Source organism: Heloderma suspectum, chromosome 10, assembly GCF_057233095.1.
Source record: "Heloderma suspectum isolate Gila_16-S chromosome 10, 16-S_ref, whole genome shotgun sequence".
Taxonomy (NCBI): domain Eukaryota; kingdom Metazoa; phylum Chordata; class Lepidosauria; order Squamata; family Helodermatidae; genus Heloderma; species Heloderma suspectum.
The window spans coordinates 6,352,647-6,368,657 of NC_139467.1; the positions used below are offsets into that span (position 1 = coordinate 6,352,647).

The following is a 16,011-nucleotide window of genomic DNA, read 5'->3' on the forward strand; positions in this document are numbered from 1 at the left end:
TTCAAGAAAATTGGAGATCTCAAGGGAACGTTTTGTGCAAAGACGGGCATGATAAAGGACAAAGAAGGCAGGGACCTAACAGAAGCAGATGAGATTAAGAAGAGGTGGAAAGAATACACAGAAGAACTATACAGGAAAGATCTGAATGTCCCTGATAGCCATGAGAGTGCGGTCACTGAACTTGAGCCGGACATCCTCAAGAGTGAAGTCAAGTGGGCCTTAGGAAGCATTACTAACAACAAAGCTAGCAGAGATGACAGCATTCTAGCTGAGCTGTTTAAAATCCTAAAAGATGATGCTGTTAAAGTGCTGCACTCAATATGCCAACAAATTTGGAACCCTCAACAGTGGCCACAAGACTGGAAAAGGTCAGTTTACATTCCAATTCCAAAGAAGGGCAATGCCAAAGAGTGTTCAAACTACCATACAGTTGCGCTCATTTCACATGCCAGCAAGGTTATGCTCAAAATCCTACAAGCTAGGCTTCAGCAGTATGCGAACCGAGAACTACCGGAAGTACAAGCTGGGTTTCGAAGAGGCAGAGGAACTAGAGATCAAATCGCCAACTTTCGCTGGATCATGGAGAAAGCAAGACAATTCCAGAAAAACGTCTATTTCTGCTTCATTGACTACACTAAAGCCTTTGATTGTGTGGATCACAACAAACTGTGGCAAATTCTGAAAGAGATGGGGGTACCAGACCACCTTACCTGTCTCCTGAGAAACCTATACGAGGGTCAAGAAGAAACAGTAAGAACCAGAGATGGAACAACTGATTGGTTCCAAATTGGGAAAGGAGTACGACAAGGCTGCATATTGTCACCCTGCTTATTTAACTTATATGCAGAGTACATCATGAGAAACGCCGGGTTGGATGAATCACAGCTCAGAATTAAGATTGCCGGAAGAATTATCAACAACCTCAGATACGCAGATGATACCACCCTAATGGCAGAAAGCGAAGAGGACCTCAAGAGCCTCTTGTTGAGGGTGAAAGTGGAGAGTGCAAAAGCTGGTTTGAAACTCAACATTAAAAAAACTCAGATCATGGCATCTGGCCCCATCACTTCCTGGCATATAGAAAGGGAAGAAATGGAAGCAGTGACAGATTTTATTTTCTTGGGCTCCAAGATCACCGCAGACGGTGACTGTAGCCATGAAATTAAAAGATGCTTGCTCCTTGGAAGGAAAGCTATGGCAAACCTAGACAGCATAGTAAGAAGCAGAGACATCACCTTGCCGACAAAGGTCCGTCTAATCAAAGCTATGGTTTTCCTAGTAGTAGCGTATGGCTGTGAGAGCTGGACTATAAGGAAGGCTGAGCGCCGAAGAATTGATGCTTTCGAACTGTGGTGCTGGAGAAGACTCTTACGAGTCCCCTGGACTGCAAGGAGGTCAAATCAGTCAATCCTAAAGGAAATCAACCCTGACTGCTCATTGGAAGGACAGATACTGAAGCTGAAGCTCAAATATTTTGGCCACCTAATGCGAAGAGAAAACTCTCTGGAAAAGACCCTGATGCTAGGAAAGACTGAAGGCAAAAGGAGAAGGGGACAGCAGGGGATGAGATGGCTAGATAGCATCACTGATGCAATGAATATGGACTTGAGCTCGCTCCGGGAGAGAGCGCAGGACAGGAAGGCCTGGCGTGCTATGGTGCATGGGGTCACGAAGAGTCGGACATGACTGAATGACTGAACAACAGATTGTTTTTTAGGAGAAGCCTAAGTACTTAAAAAAAAAAGTTGGCTGGAGCATGTTAGGGGTCGTAGTCCAACACATCTGGACTGCACCAAGTTGGAGAAGGCTCTTTTATGCTTATAATAGAAATTATATATTTTCTATTTGAGTGTGTTTTAATCAAAGGCTTTAATTGCAAGCCTCCATGTGAGTGTAGGAGCCCGAAAGAGCAGGGTATTAAATCCAAATAAATAAATACATCATAAAATAAATAGTCCCCCAGAGTCTCTTAAGGACATCAGAACATCATAAGAGCCCTGCTGGATCAGACCAAGGGTCCGTCTAATCCAGCATTCTGTTCTCACGGCTATCGACAAGGAAGCCACAAGGAGGACACGAGTGCAACAACACTCTCCCGCCCATGTTCTCCAACAGTTCTCTTTCTTTTCAGGACATGATACAGGCCAGGCGACTCACCCCATCCGATGAACAGATAACCTGAGAAATAGCTCTCTTCGGAGAAGGCCATCGGCCCCAGGAGGTTATGGAGATAAAGTCCCTCCACTAGAAGCCAGTAGTAGTTTGCACAGACACAGTATTGGGTTAGGACCTGCGCCAGGCGACAGCCAGTCACGGCCTGAACAGCCAGGAAAGAGAAAGAGGAGCAAATTGAACACAAATCCAGCATTCTGCCCACTACACCACACTGCCTTTCTGATCCAAGTTGGATCGCTTCTATCCAACTCCCTCAAATTGCAATGGGGTACCCCACTGAATGGGGTAGTACCTGTCCCATAGGGAGGCGGGAGAGATCTCCTTCCTTCTGGAGCTCCTTGGGGAAGCGTAGCTGGAGGAGGGTGTCCCGGGCAAGAATGGAGGCCGCCCGCAGCACGTAGGACAGGAAAAGATTCATGTGGATGTAATTGCGGATGCATCGAAGCTTCCTGGGGGTGGGGGGTGGGGGGGACACAATAGTGGGAGGGGTCAGCTGTACCACAATCTATATATCTAGCCATGACTCAAGTCAGCTCATCTGAGGTTTCATTTGAGCCGGGACTCAACCTTGCATTGGTGTTTTGTGAACAGCACCAAACTACATTGATGTGCATTGTGTGGTTAATTCTTTAACTGTCAGTAGCGGGAGCTATTGCTTTAATTAGCTCTGCTGCAGGTAAGAGCCTGGTTAAAGGAACAGCCTTGGTGGGAGTCTATTTCTGTGATTAAGCTAGCCCTCTCCCTCCGCAACATACACACATCCTTCTTCCATTATGGTGTCATGGACCAGGACTCCAAACCCTCATTCTCAGAGGATCCTAAGCCCTTGTCCTCCAAGGAGGCTCCAGAGTTAAGACCTCAGGAAGCAGATTCGGTCACAGAAAGGGATAACAAGGTTTCCATCTCCCCAAAACCTCATTCTTCAAAAGGATCCCAGGGGTAGGCTCCCCTGCATCTGGAGGAGGTTGCCTTGCCATCCTTGAGGTCTGAGGACTCCAGCCAGGAGGACATTTGCATACCACAGACACTCCCATATCACTGCAGCTTGAGGCTGCTAAAGCAGGTCAGGCTCCTTTAAGAGACAATGCCTCAGTCAGCATAGAGGAGGAGCCAACCAGTCTAAAAGCAGACAACCTCTTACTTAAGGCTCTGTCTTGCTCTGTTCCTTGTTGGAGTAATGTATGGCAACCTTGTCTGGCTTCCAACCCTAGCACCACTTGGAGCTTTCCATGGAGCTGGCCACTTCCCATCTTGCCTACCTGAGAAGCCTGACCTAACCTGAATTCTGCTCAGGATCTGATCCACAGCAGATCCCTGCAATCCAGGCTACAGCACAGGGCATTGGCAGACCCCATGGCTTGAAATGGCACGTATGTCTAGCTTTTCCTGCCTAATATTTGGGAGACACCTCCCATTTTGTCCTTCCCAGTACCTGAAAGCTGCCAACAGTGCCAGAGCCACCAGCAAAGCCACCAGCGAAAGGGAATAACCCACTGTGTACATCAGTCGGAACTGCTCCAGAATCCACAAATGTTTCTGAAAGAAAATAGAAATACAGGCTATTGGCCAACTGGAACATCTACTTTGGAAAATAAACCATCCATCATAGGTTTACTATTCCACATGAGGCAAAAATGCATCCTCTTTATAGGGCTTTATTAGCACATATATGGAAAGAAAGTGTATTTAAAGGCAAGGATTTGTCTGCTGGAACTATAGGGCTTTCTAAGCTGCAGTACCTAAGGCTGCAATCCTATACAGTGAATACAATGGGGTTTACTTCTGAGCAGACGTGTAAAAGGTTGCACAGCATAGGGAGCTGCCTAGAGTTGCCTGCATTTATGGACACGTAAATAAGAGCTTGTTCCTCCAAATCATGACATGCTCTGTTATACAAGGAGAAGGTGGAAATAGATTTGTCTAGTGATGTGTTTTTTTAGTCGATTAATCATCTGCTTTTGATGAAGTGATTAAATGTAAATACATTGTCATATAACCAAAACATCACTATAGGTGCCTTCTTGAGGTAGTGAAGGGTGAAATAATGTACACTTTAATTAACAAAAGCTGACAGCCACTGCTAGAAGGAAGTAGCATCTTTAATCACGTTTTTTCATTCTTTATTGCATTAATACATCAGCCTCCAAAATTTCCTTACTTGACTCTCTATCGCTAAAAATTTCCCCTTCTAAGGCATAATTTGCTCACGCCAGTCAAGGAAATCAACCAACCATGCAATCCTATGCATGTCTAGACAGAAGCAAGTCCCACTACATTCAGTATATGGGTATAGGATTGTAGCTTTAATCAATGAAATCAAATCAACAAAATCTACTAAACTAATCAACTAAATCAAGTCAACTAAATCTAATCAACTAATCAACAAAATCAAATCAACTAAGGGTGCAATCGTATGCATGTTGAGATGGAAAAAAGCCCTACAACTCCCAGCATGCCTCAGCCCGCCACTGTTGTTTGACTGTTTTCTGTCTAAACATGCACAGAAATGCACCATAAGAGAGAAATCCTATGGTCCCTGGGAAAGCATCCGAAGGACCATATTTTGCTCAGAAAAACCCTTCCCAAGTTGGAGACAGCACTCCAACCTCGGCAGGGAGAGTCAGAGATCCGACCCTGCTCCCCCACAGTTCTTTCCATGCTGGCTGCCCTCTGGGTTGGACAAGCAAACTCGAAGGAGGAGGAAAGGGGGCGTTCCAGTGGGCAGGGAGGGGAAGAGACCAGAGAGGCTAGGATACAAAGTATCCTGAGCCCGCTCCAGGCTCCTTCCCTCCCCCTCCAATGCACCCTTGCTAGATGGGCTGAAAACCCCATCTAGAGAAAATCACCAAGGATGGGGAGGCAAAGATTGCCTCCACCACTTCTCCCACCCTGCTGGCTTCAGCCCAGGAGGGCACAGGAATCTCAGGAGCCTCCGAGCTCAGAGGCTTCCAAGCAACAAGGGCACAATCATCCGAACTGCGTCCTAAAGCAACTAAAACTTTAGTTGATTGATCTACCCCTGTAACTGACTACCACTTGCAGCTCTGTGGCAATATTTTGTGGATTGCTGGATGTTAAAAACCTGTGTGTCCATTCAGAGTGCATTGATACGGACTAAGAAATCAATAGCAATTCTTTATAAAGAAGGCAACTTATCCCTCCCTACCCACACCTTCCAGATATGGAGCTCTTGGCCCCATGGATTTACCTGGAAGGAGAGGTCTTCGCTGAGGCCCTCACACTGTGAGTGATCTCGCCAAGGGTGGCCTGATTCATCCACCACCCACTGTCCATCTGGGCCACATTTCTGGAACACAAAGCCATCTCGTACTGCAAAACCAAGATGATGATATTTATTATTTACTTATTATTTATGCAGGGCCATCAGTGTACATGAATACTTTACATAGGCAATTTTTAAATTTATTTATTTATTTAAAACATTTGTATCCCACCCTATAGCATTAGGATCTCAGGGTGGCATACAGATAAAATCAATTTAAATATTATAAAACAATAAATAACTTAAAAGCTAAAAGCATATTAAACCATTAAACAAGCTAATACCAATTAAAAATCTAAAACAATAAAACAGACAGTGTGCAACGTAGGGAATTCAATTAGCCCTCAAAGGCTTTAGTGAAAAGCCATGTTTTAACTTAGCACTGAAACGAAACCAATGTCTGCGCCAATCGGTCCTCCAAGGGGACAGCATTGCACAGCTGGGGTGCCACAGCAGAAAAGGTCTTCTCCCAAAATAGAGAAATCCCTGGACTAGAGGAGCTTGGAGTTTGAAAGAGACAACGGGACCACTTGCAGAAGACAAGTGCGCCCACCTGTTAAGTCAGTAACATTTATGTTCTAAATGTGCCTCCAAAAATTCGGCACTGACCATGAAACAAAAGAAATAAAAGAGAAAGACGGTGCCCTTAGGTTTAGCAAGCTTAATGGAGGAGAGCCACAAGGAAGGGGTCGGGGGAGTAGAGGCAGAGGTGTGAGATCAGTTTAGGGAACTGTAGAGTAAAGACGTGATTTTTAATTGGGTGTATAAATACACCAAAGGGAAGAGCAGATTGATGCTAGGAGGTAGAGAGTTCCACGGGAAGAGAGAAAGGGTACAATGGGGGAAGGGAGGATGTAATTTTGGGTGCCAGATGAGTGAATGTGATGAGAAGAATGGAGAGAGAGAAGGGCCAGAAAGGTAAGTGGGAGCAAGAGAACGAGGATAAAGACATTCTGCAGTCAATAAAATACACAAAGAAAAAAGGGGCCAACTACTACATGTATTTATTAATATACATTTACATTTGCCAGGTAGTCTACAGAACAACTGTCCCAAGCCAGAGAGAGAGAGAGAGAGAGAGAGAGAGAGAGAGAATTCCCTGCTTAACATCGTGTTGAAAATCCCTTTGAGTTCAATGGGATGTCCTGCTAAGTAAATGTGCCTGGGATCAATGGAGGCTGGTGGCTCCGATGTCAGTGGGGCGGTGAATCTGCTCCAGGTTTCAGTCAGAACTCTACAGGAGCTCTCCAAGGTGCAGAGCATTCTGACTGAAACCCGGAGCGGATTCTCCGCCCCATTGACATTGCAGCCACCAGCCTCCACTGCCTAGGATTACACTGAATGGCAGGGAATTTTCTTTCTCTCATTGGCATAGGACAGGTCTTGCAGGCATCTCCTTCCCTGCCCAATTGCCCCTGAGAAATGTTGACATCATCTGTGGCTTCAGATGGAATCCTGAGCATGCTGACTAGGGCATTTAGGGTTGGAACTAGGCATGTACAGATTTTGTGAAATCCGTTCTGTCTGTGTTTTGCGGACTGCCAGGCATCTTTTGTTCCGTTGGTCATCGATGGAACTGGATTTTTTTGTACAAAAATTTAGTTCATTTGCAAATGCATGCTTGTGCAAATCTGCCCTCCGCAAGTTAAAAAAAAACAGTCCATGGAATCCACACGACTCAGAAAAAGCTGGCCGGCTGCAGAATCCAGAGGTCAGATTCATAGAGATCTGAACTCATGTGACTCGGTTGGGTATTTCTCTGACATCCCTAGTTGCAAACTAAACACATTTACTGCGGGGTAAGTCCCACTAAATTCAGCCATCTTTCAGACCCACGCTTACCTTGCTGGTACCATGGGAGGTACCAGGGACAGGGGACCTTGGCGGAAGTGTTGGGAAGGGCGTCGTCCCAGCAGGCATACATGTCAAATGTTCGGTTACACACCAGGCCTGGAAGTGGGGCAGAGGGAAGTGAGGGGTGAATGTGGCAGTGATGAGCACAGGCTTAGAGAACAGCTTTATAGGCGATTAGACACATTTATAAGCGATTAGACACATTCATGGAGATGAAGGAGGAGGAGGCAGTGGCAGAGGACCTAACTAACTAACTAAGGGCACGATCCTATGCATGATTAGACAGAAAAAAGTCCAACAGCTCCCAGCATTCCCCAGCCAACTCTAAGCTGGAGCGAGAGGGAAGGGAGGGAAGGGGTTGTCCAAACTCCTTGTGTTTGCAGGAGTTGCAGGCCGGGCAAACAACTAACCAAAGGCAGACTGCCAGCACCCCTTATGTCCACCTCAGCCTGAGCCAGGGGACTCTCAGACCTGACAGGACACTCCTAGGGCTTCAGGAATAAGGGTCCAAACTGGCGCCCTCCATTTCAAGCCACAGGCCTGAAACTTTAAACAGTAGCAATAGCCCAAGCAGAAGGCTCTGAATGTAGCACCAAAGCTTACTTGGAAGGGACCACTTGAGGTAGGTGTTAAGTTTATATACATAGGGAAAGGGGCAGAGGGAAGAAAATAAAAGGCATACAAGAATCTGAATGAGTTTGGAAATGAAACCTCAGGCTAAAAAATAACAAAAGTTACCTAAACCTGCCCTTTATGTTACCTAAGCCCGGCTCTTCAAATGGGACAAGGCTCCAAACCGCGATCCTGAGAGTCACAAGACGAAAGATGAAGACAAGAACAACGACAAAGGGCCTGCGTAGCCACCTCTTCTTTTATACTCAAAAGCCTTTGACAAATGTGAGGTGAGCCTCCTTAGCCAATCACTAGCTGGCTGAATAGTTCTCCCAGGTTCTTGCAGGTGGGGGTCAGTGAGTGGAGAAAATTCTCACAGAAGCCCAGTTGAAATCACTAAGTGTAATTTGACAAGTGTTCTGCTCTGGCCTTGAAGGCCTTGAAGCCAGAACAGCATGAGGTAACACACGCAGGTGGTTTACCGAGTGCGTGCAGGCCCATCTTCACAAAATTGAGTTTTTACAGGCAGCTAGAGCACAAAAACAAAATGGATTCCTTGTCAAGGTGCTATTGCCATCATGCCCTAGGTGCGGTCTTATTGAAAACGATAGTATTGCAAATACACAGTGCCGGCTCCAGGCTTTGGAGGGCCTGTGGGCAAGCCACTCTCAGTGGCGGGACCCTCCTCAGTGAGTCTTCCTGCTTACCAGCATTGTCACCAGCTCCTCCTCCTCCTCTTTGCTCCCACTTGCTTGCTTGCCAGCCAGGGAGCAAGTAGGCAGTGAGATCTGCTGCTTCTCCTTCTCACCACCACCATTGTTTGGGTTACAGCAAATGGCGACAGGAGAACAAACGATGGTGACAAGGAGGAACAACTCCAGGGGGCTCTTGTCAGTGGGTCCCTGCTGGGGTATGGGCACTTGGCAGTTGCCCAATCATGCTGACCTTTGATGCCAGCCCTGCAAGTACACACCAGCTGGAAATCTCCCCACCATGGCACTGCCAAAAAAAGATACTCTCTCTCTGTCCACCCATGCCTTGTTAAACAACATGCCAAACTCTGGAAGAGTGGCAAATGGCATATACACGTCATCAGTGCTAGGTTATTATGGCTGTTTTATTGATTACTGTGTTGTCTGTTGTTTATTACATTGTGTTGTTTTAAATACTTCTATTGTACTTTATATTTTTAACTGTTTTAAAAGGCATTTTAGTATTTTAACCTGGTTGTAATCCGCCTAGAGAACATTAGTGACTGGGCAGATTAGAAATGTACTAAATAAAGTCATTGGCAAAAGAAATTTAAACTGCAAGCTATGGTTTTGGGGGGACATCATTTGAACAATAACTTTCTGGGACATATTGGTAGAGGTTAGAAAGGGGGGCAGGGAGAGAGAGAGAGAGAGACAGAGAGAGAACCCCTGAGTGGCTTGAAGCCCATGTTCTACTCATGTGCCCAGGAAGTGGGTTATTTGCTCTCTCACTTGTGGGATGCGGATCTTTTAACATCTTGCGACTGCAGGCCTTCTGATACTGCTGCCACGCCTCAAACATATCTTTGGCTGTGTTTCCAGTGGATCTGGTCTGTGACAGAGGAGGGGGAAAAAGTACAACAGGTACATATCAGACACTGAAAGTTTGGAATTCAGCAACAAGGATGCATAATTGGAGAGAGAGCCCCTTTAAGGTTGTGTCGAGAGCAACCTTCCCCTCCAGCCGAGTTGGACGGCAACTCCTAGAATTCCTAGGCGGGTGGAGAACCCGCTCACGTCCCTCATCTCACCTCTGCTATTTTTTTGAGCAACACAAACAGCAGGAGGAGTTCAAGGGGTCCCCGCATGCTTTGCTTGCAATGGAGGCATGAGGCCGGCGGGAGGCGTCCATCTCAGGGCTTCCTGGTTGGCGGCCTTTGGCACTGCGGGTCTCTGGCCACCTCCATCCACACTGGACCCAAGTCAGGCAGAAATATTCTGGGGGAGAAGCCATCAGAGAAATGTGTCAGGCTGGGGATCTCTCTTCAGCCCTGTTGACCTTGACTGAGGCACATATAGGACTGATTTGGCATCCCAAAGTGTCAAGACAGCTTTCATTTCCCCATTTATCAATTCTACAGACACTAAAGCTGGAAACAGATGGTAGCTTCTGGGGAGAATTGAGGATGGCACTATAGAATTATTTCTTTGTTCATTGAATCAATTTATATACCCCTTACCATATCAAAAGACTTCTCTAAGTGGTTTACAGAATCAGAGATCAAAATACATCAGAGTAAATACAAAAACTCATCCATTAAGCTTTTGAAAGTGTTGAAAATATTTAATACCAAAGCTAAAAAACATAACAATAAGCAAGCCAGTTGGGCAACACAATCATTCAGGCAAGGCCTAGGGAAAGAGATGGGTTTTTAACAGGCACCTAAAACTTCCCACTCTTGGCACCTCCCGACAACCAGGGGAAGGGCATTCCATAAGGTGGGTGCCACCACAGAGAAGACCCGCTTCTGGGTTGCTGCCAGATGGCAATCTGCAGTTCGTAGTACAACCAGCAAGGCCTCCACTGATGATCTTTGCGATTGCACAAGTCCATGTTGCCCATGGTATGGACGTTTGTCTTCTCACTATTATCTCTGTTCAAATAGGTTGTCCAGGTTTTTGTAGTGCTCCAAAAACCTACCAAACCTATTTAACCAGTGATGTCAGTGGACGAAAGAAAGCAATTTCTCTATTATAATATCACTTTTTTAAGAACAATTGTCTCCAGCCTTATAAATATCCAAGACAGGGATATGTTCATTGGAACCTGTAGGAAACCTAGGGAGCTCGTTCAAGCACACCTGGAAGGGAAGGGATTGGTCTACTGCGGAGCTGCGTTTGAAGACTGTTTGGAAATTTCAGCTGGTTCAGAATGCTGCAGCCAGACTATTCACCATGGCTAGTTATAAGGAGCATGGGACTCCCACGTTACAACAGCTTTGCTGGCTATTGGTTTATTTCTGGGCATAATTCAAAGTGCTGGTTATGTGCTATAAAGCCCTACTTGACTTGGGACCAGGCTAGCTGAAAGACCTGCATTCTCCCATATGGACCTGCTCAGGTGTTAAGATCCTCTGTGTCAAGGGAGGCCCTGTTACCCCTGTCTCTGCTGACTTCCGACTGGCAGACAAAGACCTTTCTGTTTTGACAGGTCTTTGCCCCATAAGCTGATTTGCAAATATAATGAAATTGCTTTTAACTGGCTGTTTTTAGTGTTTTTGTGATGCTTTGCCTGCCTGGATTCTGTGATGTTTACTTATTAATAACCTTTCCCAACAATGTTTGCTGTCTGGGATTCACTCAGTGTTTAGTAAATCCTAAACACTGACTGCATCCCTGTTTAGTAAATCCTAAAAGCAAGCTTGCTTGCTTGCTTTATTTATTTATTTATTTATTTTCTGTACCGCCCAATAGCTGAAGCTCTCTGGGCAGTTCACAAAAATTAAAATGTATCCCTGTTGCTCTGGCCTCTCCCCCTCCCTCTTTTTTCTCTGTCCTGTTAAACTTTAGATTGTAAGCTACTTGAGGCAGAGACCTTTTCTCCTTTTCCTTTGGCTGTAAAACACCATGTACAGGGACAGATGGATGATACCACCTCACTAGCACCATGAACCCCAAACGCCCAGTCCCAAAACACAGGGCATGATACTGTTATGCTCCCCCTCCACTTTTCCAAGCAGTTAAAACTTCTAGGGCTTCAGTGCTTGCCTAGGATTGGTTTCTTTTGGAATAAGTTCACCATTTTGTAATGTTTGTGCTTATTTACAATATACAGGTTGAGTGTAGACAGAGGCACTTTTAGAGAGTCCAATGGACAGTCAAAGTCCACAGTTTGCACATTGGGGGCTTCACCACACAAGGCTAAAATCCCACATCCTTAGTGGGCTTTTGTTTCCGGATTCTTTGTGGGATTAAGCTCAGCTCCTTTACACAGGCGGACGTGTGCTTTGAATTGGCGACTTGCTTTCTCAGCAAGTTCTATATGTTTCATTTTACAGCCACTAGAGAGCAATGTGGTTATAGTGCAACTCCATCATTACACACAGCCAATATAGTGGATTAACATTCCTTACTGGGTTATCTCCGATCTTTTAAAAAGTAGGATAAAGATCAGAAAGTGTGGAAGATGCCCTGGGAGTTGATGACGTTGTATAAAGGACCCACAAACTTCCGTGAGTGACCAATCATGAGTGTGCAATAAAGGCCTCGTGTAGAAATGCTCCAGATCTCCAGAGGAGGCAGCCAGCACCCTACGATGCTTACAGAGCCCAAACCCATCTCTCTCTCGCTCTCTCAAAACTGCAGCCTGTCCTTTGTTTCCTTGACAGACACCTAGATTAGATCATGAGACTGAGGGGACGACAGATCTGCCCTTTTGCCAAAATGGCTTACCGTCCTAGCCATTGTGGACCATTTACCCAGGACTGGCATCAGGGGTGGGCATGGTCAGGCACTTGCCAGGGGCCCACATCGCAGCAGGGGGCCACTGACAAGAGCTCCTCCTCTTCACCACTGCAACCTGCTTGTTCATCTGACTCCCACTTTGGCCCAGACAATGGAGGTGGTGAGAAGGAGAAGCAGGAGATGCTGCAGCCAACTTGCTCCCTGGCTTCCTGCCTGTCAAGCCGGAAAGTGCGAGCAAGGATGGGAAAGAGGCGAAGGAGCAAGAGCAGCTGGCAACCATGGCAGTGAGAAGGGAGACGCATGGAAGGAGGAGGGCACTCGCCCACGGGCCCTCAGAAACCTGGAGCCGGCCCTCTTGCTGAGTTTAAATCTTGCTTCAGCCCTGAACCTGGCCTGAAGCAAGCCGTGTTTTCTCAGCCTTAGGTCCCCCGTCTGCAACATGCCATCGTCATCATCTCTGTACTGCCTTACTGGCTCTCTGCCTGTCAAGGAAGCAAGCGGGAGCAATGACGGGAAAGAGGAAGGGGAGCAAAAGGAGCGGCTGGTGACCATGGCAGCGAGAAGGGAGACAACCTGAGGGAGGGGCCCATGGAGGGTGTCTTGCCCAAGGGCCCCCCACAACCTGGAGCCGGCACTGGGCTTACCTGTCATTTCCCAAACAAAGGCGATGCTTGCTCACCACGCCAGGCCCACCACTGAGCCTGTCCCCCACAGTTCTGCGGGCTCCATTAACTCTCTCCAGCCCAGCCCACCTCCCCACCCCCAGTCCTGAAACAACCCTGACAACCAGGACAAAACCTGACATGATGTGAAGTTCCCCTGGTTCGCAAAGCCATCCTCTTCCTACTGACCTTGTCTAACTGACATTTCCCAGTCTCAGTGATGACCTGGGAACACCTGATGCTGCAGCTTTGCAGCAGAAGCTACGCAGACGTAGGCCTGATCGATCCCTGGGCTGGGAGCCCTGTGTAAGGACAGGATATAATTTTTTTTAAAAAACACCTGTGTCTCGCTGACACTCCCTCCACTCCCGCGTAGTGCTTTGACAGAGGCTCCTGAGCTGGCTGCTACCAAGATCTGGGTTCCTTGTTGGTTCTTTTCGGCAGCAAATCTGTTTCCCTCCAGCCCAACTCCCCTTGGCCCTGTAGTTCCAGGACACAGAGAGAAGCTAAAAATTCAGTGCCCTAAAAATAGGCCCTTCCCATCCCATCAGCTGCTGCTTCTCCTGAGGGTTCTCACGGGAACCGGGTTCTACATAAAGGGGGAGGGGGATAGCAGGATGCTTTGGGACGATGGAGAGCAGAGCTGTGCTGGAGGTGAAGGCGAGGGGCAGCCCCTCTTTTGCTCTGCCACCCAGCTTTTCCTCTCCTTCCATCCTACACTTGATTAAAACTAAGTTTCACATATTCTCTCCTTGCCCATTGAGTGCTGCACTTCTAAAAAGATCTTCTGGCACTCAGATTTTCACAGAAGCCATCCTCTTGAGCTTGAAGCCTTTTTCCCTACTTCCAGATTGGAGTTATTGAAAAAGGAAGGAAATCCACTCTGCACATGCTCCAAAGCACTCTCTTTATTACTTAAGATGCATCTGGAGCTCCTAGGGCTAGAACGAGTAGTTCACAGCTCTGTGAACAACTGGTGAGCTACTAGGACTGCTGTTTGGAGCATCTCCCTGGGTACCGGAGTGGTACCAGAGTGGCTCTGCCCACCCAGGCTCTCCTCAACAGGAAGCACTGTAACACACTTCCAGTGTAGGCTGAGACTTTTACTTTGATTAGCTGACAATTTCCTCCTGGCTCCAGCAAATCCTGACTCCTGGCTCCCTAGCTGTGACTCCTGGCTCCAACTTGACAAGTGCTGGTGGCTCAGTCTTATCAAGATGCCCTCGCCCGGATTACATCCATCCACCCAATCATTTATCCATACCACCGAAGCTATCTCTCCATCCCACTGCAATATATCCCTATATGCTGGTAATTGTCACTAATGTGCCATGAGAAATTAACTCAAGAATTGAGAAGCTCCTGGGAACTCAGATTACCATCTACAGAGGACTTTGTTCACTGCATCTCTGAATTATTTGCTACCTGGCCTGGCCCCTTTGCTATTAGCCGCTGCTGGGGCTGCTGGGTAATTGTGTCCCATCTTTGCATTGGAGGTGGATTATACAATTGCTCCTGATGCCAACAGGTTCAGCACACGGGGGCAGACATCTGCATCAGTACCGGGGCTTTCTCCATCCAGTGTCATTGTGGGATTCGATCAGGGTCCTTTACACAGGTGTTTCTATCTTGTTATATTATGCTCCTTACCTTTTCAGCGGGTGGCTACTTTTCCATGAAAAGCCATTACATGCATTGGGGGCATCACAAAATTTCCTCCCTAGTTCCTGCCCTTTCCCTTCCCTCACAGATTACCGGTGGTTTGGTTGTGACTGACACACAATGTGGGTGGACAGCAACCTCCACTGAACTGCCCGAACCCCGTCCCCACAGGCGCCGACTCCCCAGTGAACTGCGGGCATGCCGGCCATCCTGTGTTGTGGAGTAAGCAGCCGGAGTCGGGAACAAAAGTCAGTGCGTTGCATTGAGTCACGGCGTGGCAGCAAGCCGTTGGGTCAGTATACTGACATGCCCACCACCCCAACATCACTGCCATTGGCATCATGACCACACCCCCAACAAATCAAAACGGCTAAACACACACAGCATTTTCACGCTATGGGAGAAATACACAGGGAGGTCATGGCGCTCCTAATGCACGGGCTGGAAAAACACTGCATTTTTTCCATTTGGGGATAACACAGGATAGGCAGGGGGAAAAGGCAGGAAAATTACTGGAGGATTACGATGTCGTGTAATCAATCTGCAAACTTCCGTGGATGGCCATTCATGAATGTGTGATAAATCACAGCTCTAGAAATGCCCAAAGATGAAGGATTACCCCTGTTGTTGCTTCTCTGTATGAGTCCCTTCTCATCCAACAAGGAGGCATACCCAGATCAGTTACTTATGCAGAGACATAGAGGACAAGGCTCTCTGAGTGCAGATAATGTTTACCATTTCACACTCTGAAATGGGTATAAAAGCGAAGCCTCCAATTTTTTAATGTAAAAAAAAATGCCCGCCTTGGCTGTCAGATGCTTTGGGGAAGACTGATTCAGTTGATGGTGCTAGAAGGACCTTTGACTCAATTGGGATACTTCCCTTTCCTGCGAATGCCATCAGTGTCTTTGATTCAGCTGATATAACCATTGGCAATACTACAAGATACACATGTTTAGACAACCAAGTAACATCAGTGTAGTTTTGTGGCCTGGTCCCCACAAATGTGGTAAACATATCTGCCTCTGGGCTGTACTACTTAAGACTGCAGGTGGGGGGTGAAATTATTAAACAGTCTTCCATTAAAAAAAAATCTCTTCACATAGAAATCAAGCATGTTAGGGAGAAAGCTGCCGGACACTCTAGTTTTCTATGTGCAAGGTTTTTTGTTTTTTTTAATTGCACAAAGATTTCAGTCAAGTGAGCTCACACAATCAGTCTTAAGTGAGAACTACGCCAGTGTCTTTTAAGCTTTTTAAAATTATTTTTGCCACTACAAAAAGCTGCTCTACTCCCTCCCTCCTTACAATTTCAGGAGAAGAAACAT

At 46.8% G+C, this 16,011-nt stretch overlaps 1 protein-coding gene across 3 annotated transcripts in view; it reads right to left on the reverse strand.

Annotated features, from left to right (window-relative positions):
- GIPR (gastric inhibitory polypeptide receptor) overlaps positions 1 to 16,011 on the reverse strand; it is a 53,715-nt gene that overhangs the window by 20,899 nt on the left and 16,805 nt on the right. For 2 of the 3 annotated variants that reach the window (XM_084814319.1, XM_084814321.1), the window contains 7 exons: positions 9,708 to 9,894; positions 9,409 to 9,508; positions 7,301 to 7,408; positions 5,384 to 5,505; positions 3,608 to 3,711; positions 2,468 to 2,624; positions 2,158 to 2,317 (listed from right to left, as the gene is read on the reverse strand). In XM_084814319.1, the coding sequence (XP_084670445.1) occupies positions 2,158 to 2,317; positions 2,468 to 2,624; positions 3,608 to 3,711; positions 5,384 to 5,505; positions 7,301 to 7,408; positions 9,409 to 9,508; positions 9,708 to 9,764 (808 nt within the window). In that variant the 5' untranslated portion in view covers positions 9,765 to 9,894. Of the gene's footprint in view, positions 1 to 2,157; positions 2,318 to 2,467; positions 2,625 to 3,607; positions 3,712 to 5,383; positions 5,506 to 7,300; positions 7,409 to 8,631; positions 8,747 to 9,408; positions 9,509 to 9,707; positions 9,895 to 16,011 lie in introns of those variants that run through there. The other variant, XM_084814322.1, reaches the window with a different exon arrangement.